The 15,888-nt window shown below is 40.8% G+C and overlaps 2 protein-coding genes across 4 annotated transcripts; one reads left to right on the top strand and one right to left on the bottom strand.

Moving 5' to 3' along the window:
* Positions 1-45: 45 nt before the first annotated feature.
* nup85 (nucleoporin 85) lies at positions 46-9,034 on the bottom strand. Of its 3 annotated transcripts, none has more exons than XM_027284738.1 (19): positions 8,929-9,034; positions 6,191-6,281; positions 5,939-6,095; positions 5,754-5,824; positions 5,623-5,666; positions 5,284-5,353; positions 5,069-5,190; positions 4,843-4,977; positions 4,455-4,577; positions 4,240-4,371; positions 4,052-4,158; positions 3,877-3,960; positions 3,706-3,771; positions 3,388-3,539; positions 3,171-3,288; positions 2,789-2,889; positions 2,153-2,304; positions 1,134-1,235; positions 46-244 (listed from the first exon to the last, which is right to left on the bottom strand). In XM_027284738.1, the coding sequence occupies exons 1-19, from the start codon at positions 8,974-8,976 to the stop codon at positions 146-148; spliced, it is 1,974 nt and encodes a 657-aa protein (XP_027140539.1). In that variant the 5' UTR covers positions 8,977-9,034; the 3' UTR covers positions 46-145. The 3 variants fall into 3 exon arrangements, with proteins under 3 accessions (XP_027140539.1, XP_027140540.1, XP_019117452.1); XM_027284739.1 differs by lacking the exon at positions 8,929-9,034 and adding an exon at positions 8,493-8,599; XM_019261907.2 differs by lacking the exon at positions 8,929-9,034 and adding an exon at positions 7,381-7,603.
* Positions 8,638-14,908, top strand: LOC104929816 (small ubiquitin like modifier 2). The gene is made up of 4 exons (XM_019261899.2): positions 8,638-8,775; positions 10,019-10,150; positions 13,169-13,240; positions 14,153-14,908. The coding sequence occupies exons 1-4, from the start codon at positions 8,755-8,757 to the stop codon at positions 14,213-14,215; spliced, it is 288 nt and encodes a 95-aa protein (XP_019117444.1). The 5' UTR covers positions 8,638-8,754; the 3' UTR covers positions 14,216-14,908.
* The last annotated feature ends 980 nt before the right edge of the window (positions 14,909-15,888 follow it).

Raw genomic sequence — 15,888 nt, 5'->3', positions numbered from 1 at the left:
CTGAAGGGTTTTTTCAAATTATTTGTCAAAAAGTGAAACAATGTATATCATGAAAAGTGTTTTATTATCAAAGAGCACATTTTGATCACTTCAATTTATGTACAGTACAAAAATGCAAAAGAAAAGATCTCTTCCAAGTCATCACTCATGCTTCAACAGTTCCCTCTTTGACGATGGCCATAGCCAGATTCCTGGCCAGAGCGAGTCTCAGGAGCTCCACTTTGGTCACCTCTATGTCTTCATCCTGAAATGACAAATGCAGTCAGATAAGAAGTACTGTACTGTGAGATTGTGGCAGATCATTGTAGAAGAAAATACACCTGTAATGTCATTGTTGAATATAATATGAAATATCCATAAATCATGTCAGGGGTTGTCCGTTTACTCAGTGAAAATTTTCATGCACAGGGTTTCATGGGGTATAAGACAAGTTTGTAACATCTGTGACTGTTATTTAAGGTATATAGTATAAATTGTCAATCAGTTCTGTCTTACACCAAAATGTTCCCTTCGTTTTGGAATTTAGGGCAAATAGACCTTGTTTATATGAAAGTATACCCTGTTTTTACCCCTTGTGTTGTCCTAGGGTTACAGTCAGCCTATATCTCAGCATTTTATTATTCTGTGAAGAAAACTATAAGTAATGCAAAGGGCACAGTGAAGACCTGAACACAAACTATATTCACAGAGCCTACACGCTGCTAAACAGCCTGATCCTAAACAAGAAAAGTGTTATTACAATAACCAACAATGAGAAGAAAACACAAAATAATCTGCTTAAAATTCATCATCATTGTTTGACGCGCAGTTCCTGCAGTTATTGCATTTACTATTTGGGTTAACTGCACTGTTTATTTATGTTATTCTGTAATGTCATTGTTGAATATAATATGAAATATCCATAAATCATGTCAGGGGTTGTCCGTTTACTCAGTGAAAGTTTCCAGCTTCTCAAAATGCAAACTAGAAGCTTCATTCAGACTGCAGCACCAAATTTACACGAGCAAAGCAAATATTAACCAAATATTAATCGTACAGCCTTACAGCTGCTGAGATCGACACAAAAATCAGCAACACCAGCAATTTGAGTTTCTCTCTGAGCAGGATTAAGGCTGTGTGAAGGAGATGTGTACCTGCATGGGCCTGTCTGTGCCGGGTGTGGTGTTGTTCAGTGAGGAGGTGAGCTCCTCTAAACAGAACATCAGCTCGTGGGTTTGGTCTGCTGAGAAGATCACCTGAAAAACATGAAAACCAACAAACAAAGCCGACTTTTAGTCAAAACTTTTCCTCTTTTGTTCATGCAGTCTATGTCACTGTATCATAACAACCTCGACTGTATATTTTATTGTGTAAGTTAAGTCTTAAACATTCTTGTTTTGGTTTAGTATAAAGTATACTTTATGAAGTTCACTTTGACGGGAAAAAAAAGCATGATTCACTCTAAGATACAGTCTTGTGACTAGTAATTGAAAATGCATGATCAGACACATGTTTATTATCTCGTCACAGACCTGCACTGAAGTAAAAAGAGCAACGCACAAAAAGTTTCCAGGGAGGAATGAGCACAAGTAAACAGATTAATGAGTGAATCTGCTTTAAATCAGACCGTTGATTTATTTGGAGCCATTTATGCAACTAAAAACACACTGAAAATATGTTTTTAATTTATCAACTATTAAAACTTGCTGATTGCTAATGCCAGCAAAATCCCCAAAACGATTAGTTCATAAACAGAAAAAATGCCAAATATTCTCCGGTTCCAGCTTCTTAAATATGAAGATTTCTGTGTTTCTTAATCTTCTTTGAAGATTGTGAACTCAATATGTATCGGCCTTTTGATTGTTAATAAGACAAAACAAACATTTGAAGATGACCGACTGAAGCTCTGGGACATTGTAATGCACGTTTCCACTTTTTCCACTGACATTTTATAGATGCAATGCTGAATTGATAAATAAATAAATAAATAAGTAATAAGAAGGAGCTCTGATTTAGCGTTCTGTTGTCTCTGATGATGAGTCTTAATAATGTATCATAAATTATCACATTTTCTAAAGAAATGACAAAATAATCTTCAGTGAGTGTGATTTAATGCAACCACAACAACAAAACGTGAATGTCAGTTAATAATAATAATAAGAATGTGACTGACCTCTTTCTGCTCCAGCAGCGGCAGGGCGTCGGTCAGCAGAGTCATCCAGAAGCTTCGGGGGGCGATCTTGGCCGTCATGAGGGAGAGGAGCAGCTTGGCCGCCTCGCTGAAGCGCTTCTCTCCGTACAGCTTGTGGAACTCGCGGTACTTCCCTACGAACGACAAGACGGCAACATTTTCAGACTGCAACACGTGGCAATAACTTTATGATCAAACTAAACCTGACGTACATGTTATCACTCGGTATTAAAGTGCTGTTTGATGGACGTCGATACCCAGATACTGAGACTCTGTGCATGTGCCACTACATCAAACACATCTACAGATATCCTATTTCTTTAAATGTACTTGTATCTATAAATAATCTCTTTTCGCTGATATTCTTCCAGTAAAACATGCGGTCACATGCTGTTGCATTAAGCACTTTGTAGCTTTATTTATATCTCTGTGTGCACTCATGTCTGCGGCTCATGTGACACCCTCAAAGAGACTTTAAGAGAAGCGGTCCAGGAGACAATCTGCCCTGACTAAATGTTCCCTCGCACTAATGTGTGAATTTAACTTGGGAGAGTGGCTGAGTCACAAGGTGAGTTACCAATGCTGTGCAATGTGTGTGTGTGTGTTCCTTGTTCATACCAAGGAAAGTAAGCCTGTCGCTGAGCAGCATTGCTGGACCCAAGTTGTCTATCAGGTCCAAATCGGAGAACGTCCCTCTGGCGCAGTAATCCTGTAAGAACCTGACACACACACACACTTTTAAAAATCACTTGGAAAGAGGCAACCTGACAACAAAGTGCTTTCACACGGAGACCAACAAGTTGTAATTGAACCGAGAGCTCAGACTATAATGCTCGAATTGTTTTGAATCAGCCATGTGTAATTCTTCACACGGCCTCCCCGGAGAGCTTTTTGTCGTCCTCACCTCAGGAAATATCACCTCACAAAAATCTGTCTTAACAGACAAAAGGTCGTGTTCAGAGACACGCTAAAGTATGAATGCGTCGTTAAGGGGACTAACTTCTCTGAAATGAGCGTGGCAAAGGCAGCATCTTTGGCCCTGATGCTCCAGGAGAGAGCCGAGCCCAGTCTGTTGTTCCTCAGGGCCCGCATGGCCATGATCTTACAGATACTCCGCACTGGAAGAGGACGGGGAAATGAAAAAAAAAGGTTTAAAGTGCATGTTTACGGATTCAAGAGAACGAGAGAAGGGCGGAGAAACAAAAAAAAGGGGCTACCTTGCTCTGACATTTGCCTCTGCTCGCAGATCCTGAGCACCTTGAGAGCTTTGCGCTCCGTGTCCAAAGGAACGCGCTCGATCTGCAGCTCCAGGTAGACTCGACCAAACTCTGGGCAGTGGTCAAAGTAGTCCACAGCCAACTGCCACAGACTTTACATAAACACAAAAACATCCTGTAAGGTGACGCATTTGTATGATGATGCTACATGTTTTATGACACCTTCTAGGATTCATTAATAAAGTCAATTAGTCAGCATAATCAGCATTTGCAGCTCCATACCATATAAGTAGAGTTAGTATGCTTAGATAAACATACCTGTGATGAGTGAAGAGACCAGAAGCATATTCTAACAGGAGAAACTCTCTCAAGTTGGATCCAAAGCTGAACACACACACACACACAGAGCAGAATGACATGGTAAATAAAGTGTGCGATCTTGTTATCTCCGGATTAAAAAGGTGTATTAAACACAGCCACGGTCCTTACTGTAGATTGTGAGACTGGAGGAGTTTGCAGTGATCCAACAGATCCGTCAAATGGGCCACGAACCACCAGTTGTTGAGAGCGATGCTGAAGAGACACGCGGTGGAGAAGATAAAGCAAGGGATGTGCCGAAAGACACATCGGGCTATGTATAGATGGATGAAATACTGCGTGTTACCTGCAGTCTTTGATGACCTGATGGATGTCAAACTCAAAGGCAGCTAGTAAGATGCTGTCCAGGGGCTCTGGGACACTCCTCGGGTCCAGAAACATGGTCATGCATGACTGAAGCACACACACACAAAGTCAATAACAAGAATGTAGCAGCAGTGAGTATGAGTGCTGATAGCGGTTAGTGTAATGTACCTGAGCGTAGTAGTGCAGCTCAGTGGGTTTGACTGTCGGGTGACAGAAGAGCAGTCTAGTGACCAAGAAGTGGTACCAGGTGCTCAGCAGGTCCTTGTGTGCCAGCAGCGTGTCCTCGTCTCCCACGAGGACCTAAAAATAAATGAGAAAACGGATCGTTTTACACATTCTGTCCTTGTGAGAAGTAGCTGAGGGCGCAAAGGGGGGTCACTGACCTTGCAGATGAGCTCCAGGTGTTTGTTGCTGGCGAACGAGTTGTCCTGAAGGCAGCGGTCGACCTCCTCGTGCCAGTGTCTCCACTTCACGTCGAACTCTGTCAGCGTCTGGGTGCCACCGGGCTGAAGGGATATCATAGAAAGATCAGACGTGGTCGGGTGGTTTATGAGATCATGCAAAAGTCAGTATGAATGGAAATCTAATAATATCTTTGAGTGCCAGTCAGTAAGTTGTGTCTTTTTATCCTCAGCATGAGCAAATTACAGAAGATTAAATGCAGTGCCTATGACTGCTCGCTTACACACCACCACACATTATGCTTATTAAATATTTAAGAGGATTTAAAACAGGCAAGTAAATGCATTCATGATGTCGAAGACCACTTACGTTGTAGAAGGGCATCTTGCTGAGCAGAGAGTCCATCAGCTTGTACATTTTCCTGGCGGCGGGCTGCAGCGTCGCCTGCTTCACCAGCATTTGTCTGGCTTCCTCCAGCCTGCCCTGCAGCACGTAACTCACCACCTGCCAGACACGAAACATGTCACGGCTGAGATTTCACACGGAGCTCGGTACCAAAACATCTCTGCGCAAAGTGTGTGTGTGTTGTACCTACCACATCCCAGTAGTCATGGTGCTCAGCAGGGCTCTCGCTTTGCAGCACTTCTCTGGCCTTCTCATCCACATCAGCCTTGTGTAACCTCACCCAGTCGAGGAGGTGGAGCAGCAGGGAACCCGCTGAGGACGCAAACACACACAAGTTGACTTGTGTCAAAAACGTATTCCTAAAAATAAAGAGGAGATTAACTACGGGTACAAAGTCAAACTCACCAGGAGCAGCTTCGATGAACAGCACTTCACACAGATTCCAGATCAGTTCTATGGCCAACAGAATGGACACCTGTCAGAGCGAAACAGAAGCTGAGGTGTCAAAGATGAATGTGTGTCCCTCTGCATTAACACCTTAGCAGGTCTTGCTATATCTAATAAGTAAATATTAGACATAATAAAGTAAGTAAACATGATTATGTGCTCCTATATCATCACAATACCATTTCAACTAAACTACAATAAATGTCAAAACTGAATTATTGTCTAGCTCTACTCAGAAACAAATACACAGATGGTGTTAGACTTTTCATTTCTCTGTACATTAGTAGCAGTACATGCCTGATTTCCATATTGCAACGCCACTTGTGAAACTTTTGTAGAAACTGCAGAAAAGAAAAGGTACATTTTATTATTATTATTATTATGCATAGCCAATATTAAATATTAAACTTATATTTAAAAATGCTCACCTGCTACTTGCTGAAGCTCCTCCATACAGGCTCGTATGACAGATCTATAGTTTTTACTGATGCTGACAAATCTGAGGGGCAAGACAAAGACACATCATGATATGCAATAATTTATGTGCTTCGTCTGTCTTTTTTTATAACAAAGGTTAATGTCACTGGAAAGCAGCACAGTAGCGTGGCCTTACTGGGGTTTTTTGTTCTTGCTCGGGAGGTCCTCTCTAATCGTTTGCAGGCCCACGAAGATGTGATGTGACTCGTTGAAGAGTTTGCGTAAAATGGGCGAATATATGTCCTCGTCTTTCCTGACCTCATGGATGAAGGGGCACCCCGACGCTTTAGCACCTGAAAAAGGACAGGAGTGCCATTAAACATAGGAGACAGAGGGCGAGAGAGTGTGAAACTTTTAAGAGAGATGGGCTTGTATTAGTATAACAAACCTGATGTTTTGTAAAGGGTCTCATACACGAGGATGTCTCCAGGTCCCCATGCAAATCCCAAATGTGTCCCATCGCTGGCTGCAGGGATGTTCTGCATTTAAAGAGAGACAGGTTATAAAGGGGGCAGCTGTGGCTCAGGAGGCAGAGCGGGGCATCCACCAATCACATGATCGGTGGTTCGATTCCCCAGCTACTGTAAGTCGCTTTGGATAAAAGAGTCAGCTAGAGATCAACTTAAAATATTTAAACTCTGCTAATAAATCAAATCAATCTCTAATTTCTTAGCACAGGTTTAATTTCAAAGTCAACTTTATTGTCAATGCTGCTATATGTACAGGACATACAGAGCATCGAAATTACGTTTCCCTCTTACCCCAAACAGCATAGACATGAAGTATAAGATATAAGTAAAAGATATAAAAAAATATACAAATCTAAATCTAAAAGTATATACAAGCTAAAGACATCTGTGTGGCAATATGGTAAACAGAGTTATTAGTATAAATATAAGTGTGGTAATATGGCAGTATGGACAGGATTTACAGTTATTCACAGTATACAGGTACAATAAAAAATGAAATATGTAAACAGTAGACTGTACACAGTGCAAATTGGTGTGCAAGTATATTTTTTTGAGTCTGTAATTTCAATTCAGATTTACCTCACGGGTCCATTTGAATGTTTGTTTAACGTACGTATGTTTGTCTATTTTATTATCTTGCTGTACTTTCTAACTATTCTTCAAAAAGGTGAAGTCTGGGCCAGCTGGACTGTTTGTAGATCCGAGTACAGTCTTCACAGACTTCAGCTTTTTGAAGAACAACTTAAGACTTTATGCCTTTTACCCTATAGGTCTTAATTTTTATTCTTATTTGTTTCGTTGTTGTAGTTTTATGCTTTTCTTCTAATCTCTAGCTTTTTATGCCACTGCTCTGTTACCTTAAGAAATGTTAGTTGTTGTCTGTTTCTGTGAAACACTTTGGGCTACAGCTCTGTATGAAAGGTGCTATAGAAACAGATAAAGTTGAAGTTGAAGATGACCCGGACGAGTCTTGCTGCATCGCCTCTGTTCTGTCCTCACACTTTAAGATCCACGATTGTCACTAACTAAACTTTCCGACACGTGTGACTGGTTTTAAGTTTGACATGTATGCAGGGTTAGCTCTCTGTTAGCTGCAGCTGTTACTCACGGTGACCGCCGGCTCCACGTCGACCTCCTCCATCGGTGAACGATGTGATCAACAACAACAACAACAACAACAAAACACGAACTGTCTGGACCCGTAAACACCTTTTTGTTTGTTTATTTTTTTATGTTTACGCCATGAACCACAGGTGCGCTGCTCGCTCTCTCTCGCGCGTCTCTCAGTCTTTCATTCAAGCCGCGCGTGGGCGATGACGTCACGGAAAAGTAAAGGCTGCCCTTCCTGCTGCCTGTTTGACTGATGCTGAAAGTGTAGTTTAATCCCGAAATACAGATAAATAACTACATGAATACACGACCAACAAGCGTGTTAATGTATAAAAATCAATAACTTTGAAGCAATGGACAGCCTGGTTCACTTACACAAGGGGAGAAATGAATTATCTAAATATTCTCAGGCTTATTTTCTATTTTCTTTCATTTATTATTCATATCATGCTCACTTACTTTTGTGATATTATTTATATTATGGTCACTACTCTTGCAATATTATTATTTGTATCCTGGTCACTTTCTTTGCAACATTTCTTACACTATGGTCACTTTACATTACAATACTCTTTTTATATATCATGCCACTTTTATCCTCGGTACTTGTCTGTTTTGAAGGTTGATTGTTTTTCGTGTTTATCCTGTAGGTTATAGATATTTCTGTCTGTTTATTGTGTTTTTTTGCCTTTTCTACTTTTTTCTAATTCTGTAGTGTATGCTACACTTTACTCTGCTGCTATAATAAGTACATTTCCCTGTGATGGGATGAATAAAGTATATCTAATCTAATATTTTTTCCTCTTATCCAGCATTTTTCTTGCTCTAATATGTAAAGAGTCGCTGTTTTGAGTTGACCCGTGCCAAAACACGCCTCATTAATGTGTAAAAGTGTTAATTTAATTTTGAGTTTTGGTCCTCCTTCTTCATGAGGCAGAAAAACAAGATGGCCGCTGGGGTTTAAAGGGTTAAAAAAAAAGCGGGGCTGCAGAAATGCTTCGTCCACAGGAGCTGCGGCATGCTGCGATGATGACTTAACCATGAAAACACTGAAGGGAGGTCAGCAGGGTGATGAGATATACATTATAAACCCGGTGCATCTCCACAAACCTGAACAAAACGGAAAAACATCGCCGTGCGCGTTCATGTGGCTCTGAGTGTCTCTATAACGCGCACTGAGACTCTCCCGCCCATGCCCAGACCGCGCTTTCGGCCCCACGTGACCACCCGCAGCCAGTCAAAGCTCGGCGATGTGGACGCGCACCGCCTCGTGGCCGCGCACGTTCGGTTCGAATAATTTAACCGGGAGCGAGCACGTGCGCGCACTCGTATTCTTTGTGTGGCAGAATAGAGAAGCGCCAAAAGAGTGACCATGGCTGATGAAAAACCAAAGGTGAGTGTCTCCACGCTGGGTCTAAATACCAGTTTGTTTTAACCGCATCCGTGGCTGGGGGGTCTGTAGAAAAAATCTCACGTTTCCTCATGTTCAGTTCAGCTTGTTAAAGTTGATGGTTAAAATTTAACTAGTAGCCAACGTTATACCTACTTTGATAGACCGGAAGGTTTGTGAACGCGCATCCACAGGCGCGCACATCGGTTTACTGCTTCATCACACACAGCCAACCAGCTGGTGTCATCCTCACTGCACGCCTCACTTTACCAATGCGAGTGTGTGTGTTTGAGAGGGTAATTGATGTCAATAGCTTGTGTAATAGTGTGTGTGTGTGTGTGTGTGTGTGTGTGTGTGTGTGTGTGAGAAAGTTTGTGCACTCAGCGTGCCAGTCTGAGTGGGTGCAGATGGCACACTACTTTCTTTTTCTCTTGGTGTATCCGTGCTTCTGTCAGGCTGTGGACAGCTCTGCATGCACTGAAACTAAATGTAAACAAACAGACAAAGTCTGTGCCCCAGGGAACATTTATTTTTTTTACTAATAGTGATTTAACGATCAACTTTCATTTATTTACATAGCACCTTTAAAGCAAACATGCAGCCCGAAGTTCACAGAGCCAATAAAAACAATGAATGATGAACCTAGCAGAATAGAATAACATAAATAAAATCAATGAAACGATGCCATGTAATTATAACATGTTAGATTACATTTTTAAAAAAACAGTATTTGTGAACAATTGCATAAAGATGAAGGACTAATCTAGCACGGATGCAAAGGTTTATTAGTGAATCAGACGTACTGAAGGTTATAAATTAAATAGCAAAGCTGGTTTTCAACTCCTTTGCTCACATTATATAATCAAACTGCCCTACTTACCTTTATCTCCTCTGAAGTCAGCGTCTGTTTATTACCTGGTAACCACTTCATCGTGGCAGTTACTCATTTCAGATGTAAAATGTCAACAACAACAATTGTTTCACTTCATTTTTTTACAAGAGCCCAAACTGCAGCACCTGGAAAAAGTGTTTGGTTTATATTAATGTATAAAACATGAAGTTCTTTATCTGTGAGTCTGGAAATGAAAGCTGCTTGTGGTTGATAAAACTGGCGCGCTTTCCTGAATGAGGCTTGCAAATGTGTTTTTTCTTCTTCTTTTGATTGATTGATTGAGCTAATTGTTTCAGCTCTGCTTCCCTCTGTGCCGTCATCAACCGTTTTTCTCTCTCCGACTTCATCCCGCAGGAAGCAGTCAAGACGGAAAACAACGAACACATAAACCTGAAGGTAGCAGGTCAGGATGGATCTGTAGTGCAGTTCAAGATCAAAAGACACACGCCGCTCATCAAACTCATGAAAGCCTATTGCGAGAGACAGGTGGGCACGGCACCCTTTCAGCACACAACAACCAACACTGATTGATTGTGAACAGGTTATTTCCCTGAACCGGTGATTCATAAACAGGGAGGGCATGGAGATATTGAGGGGTGTGTTTTTGTGCAGTGTAACTACAGTTGAATAGATCGTCAGATTTGAACAAACAACATAATCACTGCGTTGCAGTTGCATTGTAATTCTCAGCACATGAGTCTATCATTGTGTTGAGTGTTCTCTTGTGTGTATACAGCCACTCTGTGACTTAAGAGTCGTCTGTAATGAAGCGAATGGCCCACAGTGTGTGTGCTTGTTGTGATGTTTAGTTTCAGCTCTTGAGGAAAAATGTCAGAGGGGCCACTTCACTTTTGTGTGAGCTGCCACATTTTTAGAGATATCGGCGGTAGGGATGTCTGCCATCTTTCAAATATGCAAGAACTTGATGGCACTGCTCAAAGCAATGTCTTTTTTTTCTCCAGAAATCATTGTGTAGGAACTATTTTCTTTCTATAGAACTACATCCGCCAACTGAACCACCTCGTTACAGCTCAGCTGTTTCCATTCCGTTGTGTCATAAGCACAAGCCTGTAATCCAAACCAAAACTCCCAAACTCACACCAAAACAATATAGATGGATACATTGCACTACAGGTCAAATCAAAAAAATATGTATGTACATTTCATTTTGGGGTCAACTTTCATTTTAACAGTGTAAACGTGACGATGCGACAGGAGTAAAATATCCTCTAGTGTCATTTTCCTTTTCCTGAGCATATCAGTCACCACTGAATCTCAAACGGAACAAGCATTTTTTATTATTTTAGTCATAAAACATGTTTTTCTGAGTCTGCCTTTAACAGAGCTGTAGTTTTAGACTGCTTTAGTCCCCTGACACCTTTTTAAATCTTTTATGCAGTGCAAAGCTGTTGCACCTCCACTATTAATCACACCCACTGCATCGAATACATCCACTTGGTTATTGGATTTTAGGAACAATATATTGGATAAATGACACATACAGTCCTTCTTTAACAAAACCCCTGCTGGCTCTTAACCGCCTTCCATTAAAGTGTCCCAGTGAGCCACGCCAGTGAGTCAGCATGCATAATACCAGGGCTCGGGAACAGCCACACCTGACTGTAATGCAGCCATTATTAATGCTGAGCTTTTCCTTCTCTTACATGTCAATATGTCCGCCATTATGTAGGCCTGATTAATTTACTATAGGAGTACGTTTCCCCATGTATGGGCAACATGGTGGAGGAAGGCTTTGAAGACTTCTGTCACCAAGTTATGCAGCATTAACGTCATATGGAAGTAATTACTGGAATGACTTGAAGGTTCAAAGCGACAGCTTTGAAGTAAACACATGTTTAATTTAGTTTGAAGACAACAAAGATAAAGAGTAATTATCTTCAGCCCTCTCGTACTTATCACACATGCACTTTGTAAGCTTGGCCTAATCGATCAGTTACTCACTTGCACTCAGTGACCGGCCATTTGTATTTTGTTGCACAAACAATGCAGCGTTAACCTCAAACATGTCATTATATCTGGGCAATCTAATAATGATGATGATGCGGTCAAAAAGTTTTACTGTGGTTTTTATTTGACATGTAGACTTTAGTTATATTTACTTAATGGTTACACACAGTCCAGCGTATTGAAGAACTAAACACGTATAAGTCACCTAAAGATATTGCAGTATGCTGAAAGGTCAAACCTCGAATAAAATCCAGATGATGCTGATTAAAGAGTCATTCATCGCGCTCATGTTTTCAGTCATTCTTTCCTGAAAGAGTTATTGTCCATTGTTTATTGGCTATGATCCAGCTCTGCTCTACGGCTCTTGTCTTCCTGCCTGAACGCAGTTATCGCTGCAGAGTCGATGCAAATCTTCCCTGAATAGCTGAACTCTCTCTCTCTCTCAGCCCTCCAAACCTCCTTATCTACTCGTTCATCCGATTCCACAAATTAATCACAAAATGTATCTCGTTTTTTTCTTTTCCATCAGCGGTTATGAGCTAAATCACTTCTGAAGTTGTCCTTCACAAGGCTTTTTCATGGGATGCAGGAATGCTGACTTATTCTTGTGACTTCTTCTAGTGAGTTAAAGTTGGGATGAGTGCCAGCTCAGTTCCTAAAATTGCACTTATGGCTACAGAAAACAATCCTGAGGTTTGAAGATGAGTTTTACATTCTGGAGTATTTCGTATATAGAATATCTAATGAAACGCGACCTCTTGACATTCCTCTTCATCTGAAAGTCAGACGAGTGTTTCAGCCGTCTGGAAGAATGGAAAATCCAACGCCAATATTGTCTACTCCTTGGACTGCTAGCAGGGGAAAAAAGAGACATGTTTGTCATGCAGCTCATTTTTAAAACTACAGCGAGAACCAGATGTTTTTCATTACTGCTTTATTCGTCTTTCACTGCAGACAGTGTAACTCATGACCCTCAAACTTCAGCAGGTTTACCTCAGACAAGACAATACTTGCCCTTAAAATATATTTAAAGTATAATACTGATTTTATTTTCTTGTCTTTTTGAATAAAACTTTACACGGAGGTGCTGTATGTGGCTGAGAATTACATTTACATTTCTGTGGATTGTATAATTAACTTTACAAATCAAACCACTTTTCATACCATCTGGTTTTGACTGTAAAGCACTTTGCTTAAAAAAGTGCTTCACAAATAAATGGTTTTATATATTGTTAGTAGTAGTGCTAACCCTGACCCAATAGTTGAGGCCCCTCAGCTGTAGTAAAACAAATAAAAGAACTCAGTAATTTTATGTATTTCCCTCATGGTGAATCTCCATTTTTGATGGTGAAACCATCGCATCAACATCAAGTTCGGAGAAAAAAGTTTTAAAGTAAAAGAAAAACATCTGTCGTAGCCATTGACTGAGGCAGTTAAATGTGCAAAAAGAAAATTGGTAAAAGTCTGCTTAGTGCTGTCTTGTTTAACAGTTTTCAGGCTCGATCTACAACAAAACCTTTGTGTTTTTTTCTCCAGGGACTTGCAATGAGGCAAATCAGGTTCAGATTTGATGGACAGCCAATAAACGAGACAGACACACCAGCACAGGTAAGTCTGGAAACAACAACTTGAGTTTAAATACTTAAAACAGACTGAATAAATTACACATTCACGGGCCACGCTGTACCAATGGTTTAATGCGGGCTCAAACATGCTTCCTCTGCTTCAACATGCGTCATCACTTGTGCCGATGCATTTATGGCATCCTTATCGAGTAGGGTATGCACATTTCATGCATTCTTTTCGATGTTTGGTATTTAATTTTTCTCTCTACAACGTTGAATGCAGTAATTATATTCAACACACACACACACAGCTCAAGATCTGGCCAGTGTCTGACCAAGTCTAGATAGTTGCAATTGTAGGACATGCAGGCGCTCAGAGATGTAGCAAGACAATCAAAATGAATTATAAAAGTCTCTCGCAGTGTGTGGTAGGAATGTCTGTGGGCTGTAACAAAACACACACCAGCTCTTTGTGCTCACAAGTCACAGTAGAAGACATGTTGACATTGGGAGCATGTAGATGGCCTCAGGCTGGCAGAACACACACAAAGCTGAATTTTGGTTGCCAGGGTCTCAAACCTGTGTTGTAAAATAACACTTAAAACAGATGCCAGTATTCTCGTTGAAGTGAATGGCTAGAGTAGAGACAGCTTGCATGTTACTGCGTTGTACAGTGATGCTGTGCAAGCCTCTCTGTGCATGCTTCAGTCATCAAAGCCGAACGTGGCGGTTTATTTTAGTCACTGTGGTGCCTTTTTGGCTATGCAAACAACAAATTCAAGTTTGCGTAGAGCATACTGTCGGCTTTGTTTCATATAACGTGTGACATCTTGATGTGACACGTGACCCTCTCTCTATACAGTTTCCACTTTTTACTTAATAAGGCCATACTGTGACAGAACTTCAGTCATGTGACACATGCTTCAATAACTGTTTTTTTTCTGTCTTTCAACAGTTGGAAATGGAAGATGAAGATACAATTGACGTATTTCAACAACAGACGGGGGGCCTGATTTAACGAACCACATGCATCACCATTTACCTTCTTGACAAAACCAACCTTGACGGCCTGTGATACACAGCGGCTGCTTCTTTGCAACTCTTCCTGTTGTCTCAACAGAATTCCATGCAGAAGAAGTCGTCATTTCTCTGCCACACATAACTGCTGTATAGTATTTTTCATCCTTGCCCTCGTTACTTTTCTGTTTTTGTACATAAAACTACATCCATTTCACCCTGAATTCAGGTTTTTTTTTGTTTGTTCATGCTGTATTGTGGTAAATGTTAAGGACTTCCCCTCTCCAGTTCGAAGGGCTTCTTCTGAGGTTTGCAGACCGATAGGACTGGTTATAGGGTGAGAATGAATAAAACTGACTTTACTGATCAAAAGTTGTTGGGCCAGGCTTGTTCAGTGTCCAGCAAATGTGTTCTTACAGTGTACTATTTTGGGACTGGTTATCACTTAGTGAACCACATACCCAGTTTGGGAAAGAGGCTGGATCTGTCACTTTTCTGTTCATCATCAGAAAATAAAATTTGATTTTAAACATTTTTATATAGTAGTGGATGTGTAGAGAAATGTTTGGATTAATCTTTTGATTAGGCAAAGCTTCAAATTTTGGAAAGCCTGAAAAGATGTTTCAGTTAAATAAACAACTGTATTGTCTATTAAGATGCCTGTTAAAATAAAGCTATTGTCTTTTTTTCCAAACTTCCACTAATTTTGTCTGGCTTTCCACAGTGATTGTTTGACCCTCTGCTGGGCAGAAATCCAACCAATATAAAATACATTAAATATTTGTAGAGCACAAGTCTAGATAGTATTGGGTCCAAGCTGATGGCGGCAGTGGTGCAGTGGTTAGTATGAAGGTTCCTGGTTCGAACTCCTCTGGCTTCCTCCCACAGTCCAAAGACATGCCCTTAATAGGTTAATTGGTGCCTCTAAATTGTCTATAGGTGTGAATGTGAGTGCGAATGTTAGTTTCTGTGTGTCCCAAGTTGACCCTGATGAGGATAAGCGGTTACAGATAATAGATGGATATGTAGAGAAATTTTTTGATTAATTGTTTGACTAGGCCAAGCTTCAGATTTTGGGAAGTCTATGAAGATGCCTCTTAAAATAACTTCTACTAACTTTGTCTTGCTTTCCAGTGTGTTTTATTTGACCCTCTACAACCAATATTAAAGAGAGCACAAGTCCAGATAGAATTTGGTAGACGCTAAACTCTTGCTGATGGCAGTGGTTAGTATGAAGGTTCCTGGTTTGAACTTCTCTGGCTTCCTCCCACAGTCCAAAGACATGCCCTTAATAGGTTAATTGGTGCCTCTAAATTGCCTGTAGGTGTGAATGGTTGGTTGATTCTATGTACCCCAAGTTGACTCTGATGAGGATAAGTGGATGTGTAGAGAAATGTTTTGATTAATCGTTTGACTAGGCCAAGCTTCAAATGTTGGGAAGTCTATGGAGATGCCTCTTAAAATCATTTCCACTAACTTTGTCTTTCCAGTGTGTTGATTTGACCCTCTACGACCAATATTAAAGAGAGCACAAGTCCAGATAGTTGGGTCGAAGCTAAACTCTTGCTGGTGGCTGATGGCAGTGGTACAGTGGTTAGTGGTTCGAACTTCTCCAGCTTCCTCCCACAGTCCAAAGACATGCCCTTAATAAGTTAATTGGTGCCTCTAAATTGC

Source organism: Larimichthys crocea, chromosome XII (assembly GCF_000972845.2).
Source record: "Larimichthys crocea isolate SSNF chromosome XII, L_crocea_2.0, whole genome shotgun sequence".
In the NCBI taxonomy this organism is placed as follows: Eukaryota; Metazoa; Chordata; class Actinopteri; family Sciaenidae; genus Larimichthys; species Larimichthys crocea.
This window is presented reverse-complemented; position numbering and strand designations above follow the sequence as displayed.

Coding starts and splice junctions, on each gene's coding strand:
- LOC104929816 (XM_019261899.2), top strand. CDS start 8,755: ATGGCTGATGAAAAACCAAAG. Junction 10,151..13,168: donor AAGCCTATTGCGAGAGACAG/GTGGGCACGGCA, acceptor TTTTTTCTCCAG/GGACTTGCAATGAGGCAAAT. Junction 13,241..14,152: donor AGACAGACACACCAGCACAG/GTAAGTCTGGAA, acceptor GTCTTTCAACAG/TTGGAAATGGAAGATGAAGA.
- nup85 (XM_027284738.1), bottom strand. CDS start 8,976: ATGTGCGCGCCTGTGGATGCGCGTTCACAAACCTTCCGGTCTATCAAA. Junction 5,825..5,938: donor AGCAAGAACAAAAAACCCCA/GTAAGGCCACGC, acceptor CTTGCCCCTCAG/ATTTGTCAGCATCAGTAAAA. Junction 5,667..5,753: donor GGAGCTTCAGCAAGTAGCAG/GTGAGCATTTTT, acceptor TCTTTTCTGCAG/TTTCTACAAAAGTTTCACAA.